At 43.2% G+C, this 18,369-nt stretch overlaps 1 protein-coding gene across 1 annotated transcript in view; it reads left to right on the top strand.

Annotated features, from left to right (window-relative positions):
- Positions 1-941: 941 nt before the first annotated feature.
- NCEH1 (neutral cholesterol ester hydrolase 1) overlaps positions 942-18,369 on the top strand; it is a 64,613-nt gene continuing 47,185 nt past the window's right edge. The window contains exon 1 of the mRNA XM_082249870.1: positions 942-1,248. Coding sequence (XP_082105996.1) covers positions 1,081-1,248 — 168 coding nt within the window. The 5' untranslated portion in view covers positions 942-1,080. The remainder of the gene's footprint in view (positions 1,249-18,369) is intronic.

The following is an 18,369-nucleotide window of genomic DNA, read 5'->3' as shown; positions in this document are numbered from 1 at the left end:
TATATATATATATATATATATATATATATATATATATATATATATATATATATATATAATGTATTTATGTCACATTCCACTTTTCTGTACTCTGGCCCTGAGAAAGGGGGAAGCTGTCTGCTGAAATGTGTTGGCTTGCTCAATAATTACTTCAATTTGATCTTTTTTGTGTCATGAACTTTTATATTGGGTGCTCCTTGATAACCACCCCAGAGTTTTCTCTTTAAGAAAGGTAGCAGTGCTTACCGCTCTCTGAAAAGCAACCCATAGTGAGACACTTTTCAGAAGGCAGTATACCAGTGGCTGACAGGCATTCAGAAGGGGCTACTGCCTGTTTTTTGTTTCTCTTAGATGCCCAACAGCAACTTCACATTGTGGGACTGCTCTGCAACAGTGAACCAATCGTTTGGCTTGCGATTGTGGTGCACCCCCATTGATCTCTAAAGGGCAAGTCTGACAGGTGGTGACGTACGCGCCCCAAGTTAAAAATGCTGCGTCTGTAAAGCAAAGCATGGTGGCCGCAGCATTTATACAGCACTGTCAGGCTGTAACATTAGCATTTCAGTGGATGGTTAAAAAGTGGCTTATACAATCCCCCCAGCTGCTGTCCTGAACTACAACAATACAATCAAACAGGAGTGTACAAATGCTGCAGCTGTGATGTTTTGTGGCTGTAGCATTTTTAACCCAGGGTGCAAAGTTTGACAGGCAATAATCTGGTTTTACTGACTATTGTATGGTTTACCAAAGCACTTTCTCCAAGGTATGGGAAGGTATGGGAATCCTGTGCCAGTCCAGTGTGCAGTAACCACTACAATGTGTGATGAGGGTTGGCACTGCAGCTAGGATGTGTTTATAAATAGTGTGTGCCTGACAAGTGAGTTATGCTTACAATCAGACAGCAGGTGGCGCTGTTCCATATGTCCGTGGATTAGTACTAGAGGCATACGATTCATGCTCTGCAAGGACATGACACTGGCTTGCTTGACTTCCTTTTTGTGGCTTTGCCTGATTGGATGACGACGATCGAACAATGAAATCATCAAGCTGACAAAAACTTGGGCTGTGTAGAGTTTGCTTATGCAGATCTGTGAAGAGTCAGCCATGAACATGAAAGCATTGTCTACCCTGCTCACAGCCCTGACAGCCATCACTGCCTACTATGTGTACAGCCCACTACCCAGCACCTTATCAGAGCCCTGGAAACTCATGCTGCTGGATGCCACCTTCAGATGTGCCCAGGATCTGGTGAGTAGTGGGATGGGGGGTCCATCCTGCAGAGAACAGCTGTGCCCTGTGTAATCCTGGCTTTGTATAGACTGAGAGATCAGTGCGATGAGGTCAGGGCACACTCCAGGCTCTGCAATGGATTTCTTATCTAGTGTGTATATGTTTACATTGTGCAGCATATGTGCAGGCTAACAATAGGCACAGGAAGTGTTTGTCACACTGGAGATATCATCCACTGGACAGAAGCATTGTGGGAATTTATCATTTAAATAGACTAGGGGCCCATTCACATTATATGGGTTAGGAAGAGTTGGCCAATGCAGTCCAAACGCATAGACAAGGCTAATTGCCTTCTATCCTATGGTGAGGTCTCCACGCTATGACTTGTGGGCCACATCTTGCTCGCTACAAGAACTTATCTGGCCCACAGCGACAGTAGCATATGTGCAATACGTGCGCATTATATGCTGCATACCGTCTACGTTTCAACCTACCCCCATTTAACCGGGGACTCTGATATATGGGGGGCTTTGATGGGGATGATGTAAGGGGAACTCTGATAGGGACCATAATGTAAAGGGGGTCACTAAAGGGACTGTGATTGGGGCCCTAATGCAATTGGGACTCTTATAGGGCAGTGGTTCTCAATTCCGGTCCTCGGGACCCACTAACAGGCCAGATTTTAAGTATTACCTTGGGGGATGCAGACTAGAATACTGCAATCACTGAGCAGCAAATGAGATCACCTGTGATGTAATTAAGTTATCTTGCAAACCTGGCCTGTTGGTGGGTCCCGAGGACCGGAGTTGAGAACCACTGTTATAGGGGGCCCTAATTTAAGGGCACTGTGATGTAGACCTTGATGTAAAGGTGACTCATTCTAATGGGACCCTGATGTAAAGGGGACTCCTATGGGGGGCCCTGATGTAAAGGGGACTCCTATGGGGGGCCCTGATGTAAAGGGGACTCCTATGGGGGGCCCTGATGTAAAGGGGACTCCTATGGGGGGACCCTGATGTAAAGGGGACTCCTATGGGGGGTCCCTGATGTAAGAGGGTTTTTTTTTCTGGCCCACAAATCCTTTTAAAATCTGTGTGCCCTCGTACTGAAAAGTTTGGAGACCCCTGTTCTATTGTTTAAGTTCACACCAACGTGCTGCGTTCGCATACGCTAAAAAAAGTAGAACCGGATGCTTTCTTTTGATGCGGTGTAGCAAATCGCTACACCGCATCACAGAATTCAATGAAAATAATATATTTTGTGTTGTATCAAAGCATCATACTGCCCCTACACAGTGCACACCAGCAGGTATGCATTATACAGAGCATAAAGTGTGTGTGTTTATGTGTGTGTATGTGTGTATATATATATATATATGTGTATATATATATATCATACAGTATCTCACATCTGTAAAGTAGTGAGCGTACAGCTTGTATAACAGTGTAAATTTGCTGTCCCCTCAAAATAACTCAACACACAGCCATTAATGTCTAAACCGCTGGCAACAAAAGTGAGTACACCCCTAAGTGAAAATGTACAAATTGGGCCCAATTAGCCATTTTCCATCCCAAGTGTCATGTGACTCATTAGTGTTACAAGGTGTCAGGTGTGAATGGGGCGCAGGTGTGTTAAATTTGGTGTTATCGCTCTTACTTTCTCATACTGGTCATTGGAAGTTCAACATGGCACCATATGGCAAAGAACTCTGGGGATCTGAAAAAAAAATTGTTGCTCTACATAAACCTTGGCACCCCAGATGTTTTGGAACTACATTTCCCACGATGGTCATGCACTCTGCAGTGTGCATTAGCATCATGGGAAATGTAGTTCCAAAACATCTGGGGTGCCAAGGTTCGCCATCACGGGCCTAGGCTATAAAAAGATTGCCAAGACCTTGAAACTGAGCTGCAGCACGGTGGCCAAGACCATACAGTGGTTTAACAGGACAGGTTCCACTCAGAACAGGCCTCACCATGGTCGACCAAAGAAGTTAAGTGCACATGCTCAGCGTCATATCCAGAGGTTGTCTTTGGGAACTAGACGTATGAGTGCTGCCAGCATTGTTGCAGAGGTTGAAGGGGTGGGGGGTCAGCTTGTCAGTGCTCAGACCATACACCACACACTGCATCACATTGGTCTGTCGTCCCAGATGGAAGCCTTTTCTAAAGCTGATGCACAAGAAAGCCTGCAAACAGTTTGCTGAAGACAAGCAGACTAAGGATATGGATTACTGGAACCATGTCCTGTGGTCTGATGAGACGAAGATAAACTTATTTGGTTCAGATGGTGTCAAGCATGTGTGGCAGCAACCAGGTTAGGAGTACAAAGACAAGTGTGTCTTGCCTACAGTCAAGCATGGTGGTGGGAGTGTCATGGTATGGGGCTGCATGAGTGCTGCCGGCACTGGGGAGCTACAGTTCATTGAGGGAACCATGAATGCCAACATGTACTGTGACATACTGAAGCAGAGCATAATCCCCTTCCTTCGGAGACTGGGGCCCAGGACAGTATTCCAACATAACGACCCCAAAACACACCTCCAAGACGACCACTGCCTTGCTAAATAAGCTGAGGGTAAAGGTGATGAACTGGCCAAGCATGTCTCCAGACCTAAACCCTATTGAGCATCTGTGGGGCATCCTCAAATGGAAGGTGGAGGAGCGCAAAATCTCTAACATCCACCAGCTCTGTGATGTCGTCATGGAGGAGTAGAAGAGCACTCCAGTCGCAACCCCATTATGAACCCCATGCTCAAGAGAGTTAAGGCAGTGCTGGAAAATAATGGTGGCTGCACAAAATATTGACAATTTGGGATCAATTTGGACATTTTTTAACTTAGGGGTGTACTCCCTTTTGCTACCAGCGGTTTAGACATATATAGCCAAAAACACAACATTTTATATATGGCAGTTCACCAGTTTTTCGATAAGGTGGCTGTATTAGGCTAAAGGGGGGTCCATCGGAGGCTCTTCGCATGCAACTGCTCAGATGAGTGGCTACATGTAAACAATGACAGCGCCGGCCACTATTTGCACTATTGATCGACAGATATAGTTTTTTTTACCACCGATACTGATTGGGAAGTAGCCGCTAACGAGGGACTCGCGGCCCCTACTGCTTCTTATGCTGTACCTGCTCGTTTTTAAATGTGAGTACCTGTCCTATTTTATGTTTTAATAAACGGATCAAACGGTACTTCACCATATGAGGTCTTCCTTTTTCTATATGCTATCCTGGGATATCTCCCTACATTGGAGAATGGAGCAATAAGGTGATCTTGCTTATTGGGGATTCCTGACCGCTCTGAGAAAGGACACCCAGGGATATTTCCACCTGAGAGCCTATTATTAAGATTACCAGGAAAAGGCTATTACCCTAAGGCTTATTACCCCTGTAGGGGTATATATCTCTGGTGAGTGCGGGATATACAGGAGGGGTGCATGATTGTTTCCACCCCACACTTATCACCGGATCACCACCTGAATAATATTGTATCACCACGTTTTTCTTGAATCACAGTTTTTTCAAGCACTTTATGGACTGAATTTGGACTTTTATATATATTTAAACATATTTATTTAATATTTTTTGGTGAATGTATTGGATTTAATCACACCAGCACTGTGCCATTGTCACTTTATTTGCACACGTCACTTTAAATTTACCACATATGTGTTTGTTTAAGTTATATATTTATGTGTATTTTGCATCACAATTTACTCAATTATTTAATTTCTTATAGAGATCACAAGATTTTATATTTAATTGCACATTAGGAATTATACTTTTATCCCTTCCATTTATCCTTTTATAGGCAGCGCCATTTTACCTCATCTTTACTCTTTTTACATGTAAACAATGACAGCGCCGGCCACTATTTGCACTATTGTTTGACAGATATAGTTTTTTTACCGCCGATACTGATACCGATATTTTGGTCATCGGATATCGGTATTGGCCGATATTTTTGTACATTATTATTTTTTTTAGTGTCTACATGTACTGTGGTGGAGGGATCTGGGGGTCTAAAAGACCCCAAACCCCTCCTCTGCACTTAAAAGCATTCAAAAAGCCAAGTTTGGCTGTTTTGAATGCTGTAAGTTTATGAATTCAGCGCCGCCAGTACCCAGAAGTGATGTCATGTCATGACATCACTTCCGGGTACTCGGCGGCGCCAAATTCAAAGAAATGGAGACCCGGCCAGACGGTAGGGGTGCAGATGGAGACCCGGTTAGACAGCAGCGGTGAAGGTAGGATGCCCAGGTCTCCCGGTGAGACAGGAGACCTGGGCAAGCCACGGAAGGCGGTGGAGAGGGGGGGGGAACATCCCCTCCCGCTCCTTGGAATGACAGCCGAGCGGCTTCTCAGCTGCATCGGTTGTCATTTCAAGACAGCCGACTGTCGGCTATGGACACCAGTACCGGGGTGATGCCTCTAGCTGTAGGCATCACCCCGTTACAGCACTTTCCCGAAATATTGGCAATATCGGTAAATCAAAATTCCGATATATCGGACCTCGATATATCGACTTTGCGATAATCGGTCTATCACTAATTTGCACAACTGTCACTAGTTGCACACAGTGTTTAGAATCACTGGCAATAATCAGCCACCTCTGGCAGCTGTGTGGCCATGTGAATATAACCTTACAGTAACAGGCATTTCTGGAATAACAAAGCCTGAAATGGATCCTCAACAGAAAAAACAAAAGTTTTATATGCATGTTGTAGCTAGTCTAAGTTTAGGAAAATATATATACTGTATATATATATATATATATATATATATATATATATATATATATATATATATATATATATATATATATATATATATATATATATACCTGGGTTTCATTAAAGTGCAGCTCCAGGCCAAACATTTTAGAGCATTCAGAAGTGTTCAAACCTTTGTGTCTTTTTAAAGAGATTTCTCCTTGCTTTCTGTCTATTTGATGATTATCGGACAGAGCAGGAAATGAGATGCCATTCCTCCCATATGCTTCTTTTTTGATAGGGGACAGGTGGAACAGGACATACAGAAACCTCCCAATGGGGACACAAGCAGAAATAAAAACAGAAGTTTGCTGCTATCTGTGTCCCCATACGTAGATTTCTCTACAAATTCCCTTCAGGTAATGTAAGTAGTTAGAAATCTCTGGAGTTTGTTCACACTATGTGTAGCAGCTGCCATTTTTCTGCACCGGATCAATGCCAGTCACCACAAGGGCACATAGAAAAAGTTCTCTATGTGCCCTGTTCACACTACAGTGCACTTTTCTGCAAGGCACCAGAGCTCTACTAAAGTCACAGTCAATTTGGGACTTGATTTGGGCTTTTTCTGACACATCACTGCACCTATTACTCTGCTTGTGATGTTTGTTATTTGAAGAGATGCAGAAAGATTAACTAAAGCTGCAAGTAATGGGATAAATAATCTTCTTTTTAGCGAGTGCTTATTGCTTTTTTTGTAATTGCTCAAGAACCTTTGAGACTCCATAAGGAATAGCCAGACTGAAGCATGTGGGAAGGTCATTGACCTGACAGCTGTCACAGGGTTGCTGACTGTTCACCCACTAGCTCTGACATCTAGTAAACCCTGATCAGGCAAGCGTCTGTAGACTCTGCGCAGCCTTCAATATTTTGCATGCTGTGGTTTTGGAAAACCTCATACATTTTGCAATAGCTTTTGCAAAATAACTATGGCACCCAAATGTATTCTTACACAACCCTGTAATTCTAGGTATAGGTAGTGCCTGGTGATCTGAGTCACCTGTTGACTTCTTATATGTTTTGTAGATTCCTGCAGTGAGGTGTCCACCATAGCTCTTCTCCTGATCCCACTAACCTTGGAGTTGTGGGTGTCCTGACTCTTCCTCTTCCTCTTCCATTTACATTCTCCATTGTATACAATCAATAGAGAACCAAACTGGAGAGAACCACCAAACCTATATGTCTGCTAAAGGTGTAGCTTTCACTTCGGGCTTGCATACGTTGCCCTTTGCCAGCCCTCTGAAAAAGCAATCCATGGTGCATCTCTTTTTAAAGGAAAAGTATAGCCAAAGCTTTTTTGGCTATACTTCTCCTATGGATCACAGGAGTGCAGTTCATTCTGCACTCCTGTGACCTACTTTCAGCTGACAGTGGGCTGAAGCCGGTCCAGGCTCTGAAAAGATCCAGACCAGGGGTCTTCAAACTATGGCCCTCCAGTTGTTCAGGAACTACAATTCCCATCATGCCTAGTCATGTCTGTGAATGTCAGTTTTACAATGCCTCATGGGATGTGTAGTTCTGCAACAGCTGGAGGGCCGTAGTTTGAGGATCCCTGATCCAGCCCATATGGTCAGGATCCACCCAGAAGCCTGGATGGGCACCTGGTTCAGCCTCTCAGCGATCTGCCGAGGGCCTGAGCTGGCCTCTCCCACACCCGAGCAGTTCAGTAAACGCAGAAGGGGAGAGCAGAGAGCCAGAGATTGACAGTCCGAGTTCTCTGCTCAGACTAGAGGGGAGAACTGAGCGATCAGCAGTGTTTGACTGCTCAGTTCTCACTACAGAGCCAGCGGAGGACAGAAGGCAACGTATCTCCTCACGGTTGCCTGTTAACCGCCCTCTTAAAGAGAAGTATGGCTTTTAAAAAAATTATACAGGCATACCCCACTTTTAAGTACACAATGGGACCAGAGCATGTATGTAAAATGAAAATGTACTTAAAGTGAAGCAATACCTTTTTTTTTCATTTCTCAATGCATGTAAATAAACTAGCTCCATAGGAAATCTTGGTCAGCTTGACATGGCATTGCTCCCAAACCATGTGACAAGGACACCAAGCTTGGGGAGCATGTTAAGGGGATCCAGGACTATGACATAGTAGATTACCTAGGCAAGCTGGCCAGCCACAAATAGGATATGTTGTAGTCCTGGGTCCCCTTTCGGTGCTCCCTAAGTTTGGTATCCCTGTCACTTATGGTTTGGGAGCAGTCACATGTCAAGCTGACCAAGATTTCCTATAGACGCCAATGTTAAAAACCGGGAGTAGTGTCATGCCAAGCTGAACAAGCTGTGTCCTTACTCGCGAGTGTACTTAAATCGGGGTATGCCTGTAGTCAGCTAGGTGGATGCAGCGTATGTTTCCTTCTTACTGCCTGTTTTAACCCCGAAAAGTCCACTGTGCCTCAACCGTGTACTTCAAACAGTTGCAGGAAGGTTGCGGCATTGTCCCATTCACTGTAATGGGTCGTGTTCAGAGCTGCACTGCTAATTGCAGCAGGATGTAGTAAAGCCAGAGGTATCTGAGGAAGCTTGGTATTCATTCAGAGAATACAAAGCTAAGCTGCCTATGAATGGAGGAGCTCTGCTCAGCCCGACACAATTTGGTTCCGGGTGTGGAACAGAATGCTCGCATCCGGAGCCGAAACATAATGATGTATACTGTATGTAGCTGGGGCTAATTACAGTTTATACATTGCCCCCAGTGGGCACACCTCCTAGGGTAAGAAATAGTTTGTTTGTGCCAGCTTGGCCCAAATAAACTAGTTGGAGGTAAAGTAAAGCTGGCAATCATGTTTAAAACAAGTAAATATAATATATCATTCTACCTATTTACTAATGCTAGCAGCCTAAGGATTAAAAATAGGTAATTTTTTAATGGAGTTTAGTTCTTTTTTAAAGTATCACTAAAGGCTAAACTTTTTTTAGTTTTGTAAAGAGTAGAGAGGTAGTAGAACCCCCTGCCAGTTTGTAGTGCTGTCTGTTCCCCCATTAGGGAGATTTACCTTCTATTTCTTGCCTGTTTACCATTATCATTGAAAGTAAACAAAAATCCCAAATTTTGGGTTGTCCCCAGAAAAGTAACAGAGGGGAAATCTTCCAATGGGCACACTAATTCTGGTGACCTTGGGGTCCCTAAAGAATTCCTTTTTATTTGCAGGGATTTCCTCTCCCTTCCTGTTTGGCTATGGGACAGGAAGTGAAGGGAAATCTCTCTGAAATGAGACACAGATGGCGAAAAAAAAAAATCTCACTGGTGTTATAACCCTTCCTTAGTTTATCCAAAATGAGAAAAAAAATGTTGCCTATAGTTTTTCTTTAAGGCCCCATTCTCACTTCATGTAGCGGGAACACGCAATCCTGCTCCTGTGTGTTTTTTTTATTTTTTTTTCATGCATAGGGCAGTTTATTCACTTGAAATGACTGCTCGAAGTGCAACAAATGCGCCAAAAAAAGTTCCAGAACCTTTTTCGAGTGTAAAGCGTCACACATTTTTTTCAGTATGCATTTTACCAAATGCGTGCACAAAAAACGCACCATATTTGGGGTGCTATTAAGAAATAATGGCACCGCAAGGGCATTGTGTGTTTTGCCGCATTTATGAAAACAGCGTCAGAAATGCACGACGTTCAGAACGCGAATGAGGCCTAAGATCTAGAAAAGGTAACCGCATATGATAGATAAGGCTAGCTATCTGTGGCATAAGGCCTGTCTGAAAGAGAACACGATTTGTACTGTATATATATAGTCCTCCAAAACACGTTTATTTTTATTTTTTCTATTGTATTATTCCCCTGTTTGATTCCCTTGTCTATTGTAGACTTGCAGTTACAAGGCAGTGAAAGGGGTTAGTTTTGTTTTCTCTTTACCGGGCTGCAGTCCTAAAGCCTTTCACTGACTTGGAATTTTTAGGCCTGTGTACAAATGACCTTTCCCCTAATTCTTTCACACCCACTACAACCTTACACCAGGGATCCTTCAACTGCTAAGAGCTGCTGTCATGAGATATTGGGTCCTGTACCAAGAAGTCATTGTCTGGCATGACTGATCATATTGTATGTTTACTCTAGCAGTATAAACCTGGCTAAATAAACTGTATGTCTCCTGCTGTGCCCCATGTTGTCCCTTAGGCATGAGCTATGCATACTTACAGTGGGTACGGAAAGTATTCAGACCCCCTTAAATTTTTCACTCTTTTTTTATATTGCAGCCATTTGCTAAAATCATTTAGGTTCATTCTTCTTCCTCATGAATGTACACATAGCACCCCATACTGACAGAAAAACACAGAATTGTTGACATTGTTGCAGATTTATTAAAAAAGAAAAACTGAAATATCACATGGTCCTAAGTATTCAGACCCTTTGCTGTGACACTCATATATTTAACTCAGGTGCTTTCCATGTCTTCTGATCATCCTTGAGATGGTTCTACACCTTCATTTGAGTCCAGCTGTGTTTGATTATACTGATTGGACTTGATTAGGAAAGCCACACACCTGTCTATATAAGACCTTCCAGATCACAATGCATGTCAGAGCAAATGAGAATCATGAGGTCAAAGGAACTGCCTGAAGAGCTCAGAGACAGAATTGTGGCAAGGCACAGATCTGGCCAAGGTTACAAAAAGATTTCTGCTGCACTTAAGGTTCCTAAGAGCACAGTGGCCTCCATAATCCTCAAATGGAAGACGTTTGGGACGACCAGAACCCTTCCTAGAGCTGGCCGTCCGGCCAAACCGAGCTATCGGGGGAGAAGAGCCTTGGTGAGAGAGGTAAAGAAGAACCCAAAGATCACTGTGGCTGAGCTCCAGAGATGCAGTCAGGAGATGGGAGAAAGTTGTAGAAAGTCAACCATCACTGCAGCCCTCCACCAGTCGGGGCTTTATGGCAGAGTGGCCCGACGGAAGCCTCTCCTCAGTGTAAGACACATGAAAGCCAGCATGGAGTTTGCTAAAAAACACCTGAAGGACTCCAAGATGGTGAGAAATAAGATTCTCTGGTCTGATGAGACCAAAATAGAACTTTTTGGCCTTAATTCTAAGCGGTATGTGTGGAGAAAACCAGGCACTGCTCATCACCTGTCCAATACAGTCCCAACAGTGAAGCATGGTGGTGGCAGCATCATGCTGTGGGGGTGTTTTTCAGCTGCAGGGACAGGACGACTGGTTACAATCGAGGGAAAGATGAATGCGGCCAAGTACAGGGATATCCTGGACAAAAACCTTCTCCAGAGTGCTCTGGACCTCAGACTGGGCCGAAGGTTTACCTTCCAACAAGACAATGACCCTAAGCACACAGCTAAAATAACGAAGGAGTGGCTTCACAACAACTCCGTGACTGTTCTTGAATGGCCCAGCCAGAGCCCTGACTTAAACCCAATTGAGCATCTCTGGAGAGACCCAAAAATGGCTGTCCACCAACGTTTACCATCCAACCTGACAGAACTGGAGAGGATCTGCAAGGAGGAATGGCAGAGGATCCCCAAATCCAGGTGTGAAAGACTTGTTGCATCTTTCCCAAAAAGACTCCTGGCTGTATTAGATCAAAAGGGGGCTTCTACTAAATACTGAGCAAAGGGTCTGAATACTTAGGACCATGTGATATTTCAGTTTTTCTTTTTTAATAAATCTGCAACAATGTCAACAATTCTGTGTTTTTCTGTCAGTATGGGGTGCTATGTGTACATTCATGAGGAAGAAGAATGAACTTAAATGATTTTAGCAAATGGCTGCAATATAACAAAGAGTGAAAAATTTAAGGGGGTCTGAATACTTTCCGTACCCACTGTACATTGTGTCAAGCTGAACCAATGTCTCTATTCAATACATATCATACTTGAAGTTCAGCTTTAAACCTGAAAACAAAGATATTGCAGCTTAAGCACTAAATATAGTGGCTGCATTAGTTTTCTTCTTCCTTTTTTTTTTTCATAATTTTTCTCTAGTGATTTTTTCAGTAAAACACAGTAAGGCCTCTTGCACACGATACTCCTGTTTGAGCATCTCGCAGCTTGAAAAAGCTCCGTACAGCTTTTTTTTTTCTGAGCTAAAATACAGCCTATTAATTGTAATGTACCTGTGCACACAGGCGCGTAAACAAGCGCTGTGCATTCTTCGGTAAGAACAAAATAGAAAAATATGCATTTTTGGTCAGTAATTTAAGCCTCAATGCACGCAAATACGCAAGAATACGCACGCATACTCGCAAATACATACAAAAAGAAAGGTCTGGAAAAAGTAGATGCTCAAACAGGAGTATCGTGTGCAAGAGGTCTAACACACTTTCTTTCTCCACTGTGGATGGAGGAGCAGCTCTGTGACACCCTTGGACAGCGGCATTGTCAATCTCAGGAGAGGGTAGTGAAAAGGCTCCTACACACTAAAAGAAATTTGGGCGAACATTTTCGTTGAAAGAATTTTTGTATAGTGTGTACACATTTTTCTACAGCAATTTCGGAATTTTCGTACGAAAATTTTCAAAGGGACAAACTCCTCCAAAATTTTTCTTGTATGGGAAAAAAACAAACTATTTTTATTAAACGTGTACAGTTTTCATACGATTTTTGTAAAAAGATCAAAAAAGAAAGACTGCGCATGATCAGAAACAATAAACAACAAAAAAAAAAAAAAAGCCTTTGTCTTACGAGAATTTTCGTACAAATTTTCTTTCATCGGTTCCGATTTTCTGTGAAACAACGAGGAAAATCTTGCACTGTGTATCCCACTTTAGAGTCACCATAAATATTAAAAAGTTTTGTACCATCAACTTTACCAAAACTATGTAACACGGGAACCTAGCTAATCTATTCTGTCAATATGTATCCAATCATACAGACCCTTGCACTACATAGATGTGGATGAACGAAATTAAATTTTTTTTTTGTTTAAAAATATCAAACCTGTTATACTTACTTGCTGTGTGCAGTTGGTTTTGCTCTCCTGGCCCCTCCCTCCTGTTGAGTGCCCCCACACCAAGCAGCTTGCTATGGGGGCACCCGAGCCAAACCGTTGCTCTGTGTGTCCATTCAGACATTGAGCCACGGCTCAGCCCCACCCTCTCTCTCTCCCCTTTGGCTCACTGACTTTGACAGCAGCGGGAGCCAACGGCCCATCACTGGATAGAGATGGCCTCTGGTAAGTATTGGGGGGAGGGCTGAGGATGGCTGCTGCACACAGAAGGTTTTTTTATCCTAACTACCTCCTCTTTTTCTGGGATGACGTCACATGATGTTGCCTCAGTGTTACCACTTTTGCTCCACCGCGGGGTGCGCGCCGTTAGCGGGCATGCCATGCCCCGGGACACGGTGCAACCCCAATCTCAGTAAAGAGCCTATGGCGTGGCTCTTTACCCATGTGATTGGCTCTGTCCAATCACAGCCGATCACATGTAAACTCGGATGTGACGTTTATCGGTTTTCCTCGCTTCACACTGACAGAGTGTGAGGCGAGCCGATCAGTGGCATCTTTTCTCTGGGAAGACCTGTACAGGTAATCGGGGCATTCATCATCAGTGCCTTGATTACAGTACAGTGCCCAGCAAGTGATGCCAGTCTGTGCCCATGATTGACACCAATCAGTGCCCCTCTGTGCTGCCTTCATGGCCCATTAGTGCCTGCCCATCAGTGCAGCATATTGGTGCCTCCCTATCAGTGCTGCCTCATCAGTGCACATTAGTGAGGGGGAAACATTCCTTTTTTACAAAATTTTCTGACAGAAACTGAAGAAACTTTATTTTTCAAAAATTTTGTGGCTTTTTTTTTTAGCAAAAAAAAAAAAAAAAAACAGTGGGGATTAAATACCACCAAAAGCTATTTTTGTGTGGAAAAAATGATACAAATTTAGTTTGGGTATAGTGATTCATGACCATGCAATTGTCATTTAAAGCGTGACCGCGCTGAAAGCTGAAAATTGGCCTGGGCAGGAAGGGGTTGAACGTGCCCGGTATTGAAGCGGTTAATGCATAGAATGCATTGAGATAAAAAAAAAACTTCTGTCTTTAGGGCTGGTTCACACCACAAAACTCCAGATCTGTTCTGGATGCATTTTTGCATGCATATTTTTTATTTGCTTTTGATGCATTTCCGGATGCATTCCAATTGCTTTTTTTTTTTTTGCTTTTTTTTTTTGCGTTTTTGATGCATTCCGGGGCTTTTTTTTTTAAATGTGTTTTTACCGTGTTTCAGTACAGTCCTATGCAGGAAAAATGCGGAATGTTCTACTTTTTTTTTCTAGAACTGGAACGCCCTTTAACTGACCGCCCTGGTGTGAACTATGGCATTTAAAACCATATAACCTACTTTCCGCTTTTGATGCAGAAAAAAGCGCACTGGACTGCAGTTCACACATGGTGTGAACTTGCCCTGAGAACCACTTGCCAACTGCCCCATAGCAGATTTACTGCTACAGGGCTGCACTTCCGGGTTTACATTTTTTTTTTTTTTTAATTGGATGTGTTTTATAGCAATAGAAAGTAAAAAACATTGTGTTTTTTTTTTTTTTTTCTTCAAAATTGTCAGTCGTCCTTTGTTTCTAGCGCAAAAATAAAAAACGCAGAGGTGATCAAATACCACCAAAAGAAAGCTCAATTTATGGAGAAAAAGGACATCCATTTTATTTGGGTACAGTGTCACACAATTGCGCTATTGTCAGTTAAAGTAACACAGTGGCGTATTGCAAAAAATGGCCTGGTCAGGTTGGGGGGGGGGGGGGGTAAACCTTCCAGGAGATCAAGTGAATCAAGGAGAGGTCAAGTGAATCAAGGAGAGGTCAAGTGAATCAAGGAGATTATGCACTTAGTCTGTCTGATTGTACAAAGTGAAATAGTGCTCAAAAAAACTATCAAATAGTCTATATTAAATGACCAAAAATGCATTTATTTATTTTTGGTCATTTAATATAGACTATTTGATAATTTATTGGACTTCATTTATTCTCCATCTAATTATTTATATATTTATGTTATTCATGGTCATTGATTGATTGGCGCTGCATTTTTTTATTTGATATTAGTTTGGTGTAGTGAAAATACTGAATGTAAGCAGCAATCTGAATATCACTATTTAAGAATTTTTGTTTTGTGGATTGGGCTGATTATTCCCCCTGTTTTTGGAATCAGACTGTAAGGCTCCATTCACATTTGGTGATTTGGGATCTGGGGCAGAGTCACTGTGATTCTGCCCATGATCTCAAATCACACTGCAATCAATAAACACATGTTAAAGTGGAGTTCCACCCTAATTTTATACTTACCTCCATCTTCTCGCTCCGGGTCACCTGAAAAAGAAATGGATAATCGCATTTTTTTTTTTTTTTTTTTTTTTTTTTTTTTTACTTACCTCGTAGCGAAGAAAAAATACTTACCTTACTTCCTTCTTCCTCCTTCCTCGGCCGCGGCCCGTCGTCACTTCCTGGCTCTGCAATGATTCCTGGGAGCTGAACGTCATCGCTCCCAGGAATCATTGCGCCTGCACCGGCCCCGACGTCAGTTCCGGGGCGCGCGCGTCATCCCCTTCTAAACAGCTTCTGGGCATGCCCAGAAGCTGTGGAGGGATGACACGCGCGACCCGGAAGTGACGTTGGGGCCGGCGCAGGGCATCGTGGGACCGAAGAAGATGGAGAGGACGCCGAAGAGGATCTCGCTGGCTTCAAGCTGCCCACATCTGAGATGGCAGCGCTGGACAAGACTTTCAAGGTAAGTATTTGTCCTAACAGGTAAGTGCAACCCGGGACAGATCAGAGGCTAGCCATTGTGGAATGCACTAGCCCTGACTGTCCTGGGGGTATTTTTAAAAAAAAAAAAAAAAAAAATTCCAGGGTGGAACTCCGCTTTAAGGTGCCATTCATGGTACCTAAAATGTAGTGTGGTTTTTGGCATGATTATCACGTGGCAGTTACGTCAAACTGCTGCACGAAGCTTGTCGCCCAAAAGAAGCTCCCTCCTTTTTGAGCAACAAGCTTTGTTGTTTGCAGCGATTTATCACACAATAATTACATTAAAGCCGCAATGCATTTTTAGGGAACATTATAAATGAATGGCACTCGAACATGTGTTCTGCAATTGCAGTGCGATTTGAGATCGCAAGCAGGAATGCAGCGATTCTGCCTGAGATCCCAAAGCGTCACATGTCAACAGAGCATCACATGTGTGCTTTAGATGCACTAACAATTTAACCACTTAAGCCCCAGCCCTATTTTGGACACTTTTTGTTCACACGTTAAAACCAGTATTTTTTCCTAGAAAACTACTTAGAACCCCCAAACATTATATATATATTATTTTAGCAATGACTCTGGAGAATAAAATGTCGGTCATTGCAATAATTTTTGTCATGCGGTATTTGCGCAGCGGTCTTTAAAGCGCCATTTTTTTGGAAAAATTTTGAAAAATCACATTTCACTGCATTTAAAAAATACTAAACAGTAAAGTTAGCCCATTTTTTTTGTATATTGTGAAAGAACCTGTCACGCTGAGTAAATAGATACCCAACATGTTACGGTTTAAAATTGCGCCCCCCCGTGGGATGGCGACAAACTACGGTCAATAGAGATCTCAATCTGCGACGCTTTAAATTTATTTAACGGTTACCAGTTTAGAGTTAGAGTGTAGCTCTTTTTTTTAAATTATTGCCCACGCTCTGGCGAACGCAGCGATACCTCACATGTGTGGTTTGAACAGCGATTTCATTCGTGGCTCGACTTGCGTATACGTTTTTTTTTGTGCGCGAGCTAACGGTGACGGGGGCGGCTAAATTTTTTTTTTTTTTTTTTCCCCATTTATTTTATTTATTTTTTTAACTTTATTACAGTTTAAAAAAAAAATAAAAATCTGATCACTTTTATTGCTGTCACAAGCAATGTAAACATCCCTTGTGACACCAATATGTAGTGACAGGTACACTTTATGGAGGGATCGAGGGTCTAAAAGACCCTAGACCCCTCCACTACACTTCCCTGTATGCAAAACGCCAAAAACGGCGTTTTTGCATACAGCCGATTTTCAAATTTGCCGCCTTTTGCAGCACAGTAACCCGGAAGTGACGTCATGGATGCCGCCTCCGGGTTACGTCAACGGAGACCCGATCGATGCCGTTTCCGGCATTCATCGGGACTCCATATAGCCGGCGGACGCGCCGGCTGGGTGCTCGGGGCTCCCGGTGGGACGGGAGCCCCGAGCAAAGCCACGGAAGGCGGCGGGAGGGGGGGGACGTCCCCTCCCGCCCCCCCGGGTACCGATCGAGCTGCTCCCGAACCGCATCGGTCAGTACCGACGGAAAGCCAACCGTCGGCTCTAAACCACGGTACCGGGATGGTGTCTCTAGCTAGAGGCATCAACCCGGTACACTACCGCAAAGTTTACCGACGTAGACCTACATTAGTATGCGGTAAGTGGTTAAAGCGGTATTAAACCCAAAACATCATACATTGCAGCTTACCAATTATTAGATGTGATGGCTGCATTTGTTTCCTTTTTATAGGTTTTTTCACCTGGCGATCTGGCTAGTAACGCACCTCCTGTATTAGAGTGCCTCCACTCTGGATGAGGGAGCACAGGGACACCACTGGACAGTAGCAATGTCAGTCTGGGGGGGGGGGGGGTGAAGGGTGTTTGATTGACTAGCAGATTAAAAATATACTAACAAATTGAAGCCAAACTCCAGGTAATACTTTATAAGCAGTTACAGCAAACCATTTTTTCTATTCGGGATAAAGATTTTACATTTATGAACAATAGCTGATCATTTAGCTTTTGTGCTTGATTGGCTGCTTTGGAGGGAAGGGAGCATAAAGAAGAGGAGTACCTTTCACTGCCCAAAGCTATAACATAAGGGGCTAATTGGCCCCCTTGAGATAGCAAAAAAAAAAGTAAAAAAAACAAAAACATACGTACACGCAAATGCACACGAAAGTCCTGCGCACATATATAATTAGCCAATGCACCACACATGTGACGTATCTCCACGAATGTCAGAATGAGAGCGATAATAATCCTAGGGCTATCATTTACAGTTATATATTCACTGATAAGCTGTAAAGGCTTTTAAAGCATTGCCTATGAAAAAGTTTAGGGAATGTAGTTTGTGGTAATTTCTTGGGTGCACTCCGTTTTGAATCTTGACATGCTCGGTATCTATTTGCTTGACGCGACTTTATCTTTTCTTATATTTATTAAAAAAAATGGGTATTCTGTTTTTGTACGCTAAAATCACTGTGCATCTCCAGCTTGGATATAGGAATTGGATGTGACTTCCTGAGAAACCACCCCCATTGCACATGAGTGAGCTTGCATGGTGCTCTATGAATGGTCCTGCAGCCTCCTGGGCCATGTGGCGTGACCCAAGCGGCTCCAGGAAAAGGAGCAAGGGATGTCATC

Source organism: Pelophylax lessonae, assembly GCF_965119305.1.
Source record: "Pelophylax lessonae genome assembly, chromosome: 3".
NCBI classification, from domain to species: Eukaryota; Metazoa; Chordata; class Amphibia; order Anura; family Ranidae; genus Pelophylax; species Pelophylax lessonae.
This window is presented reverse-complemented; position numbering and strand designations above follow the sequence as displayed.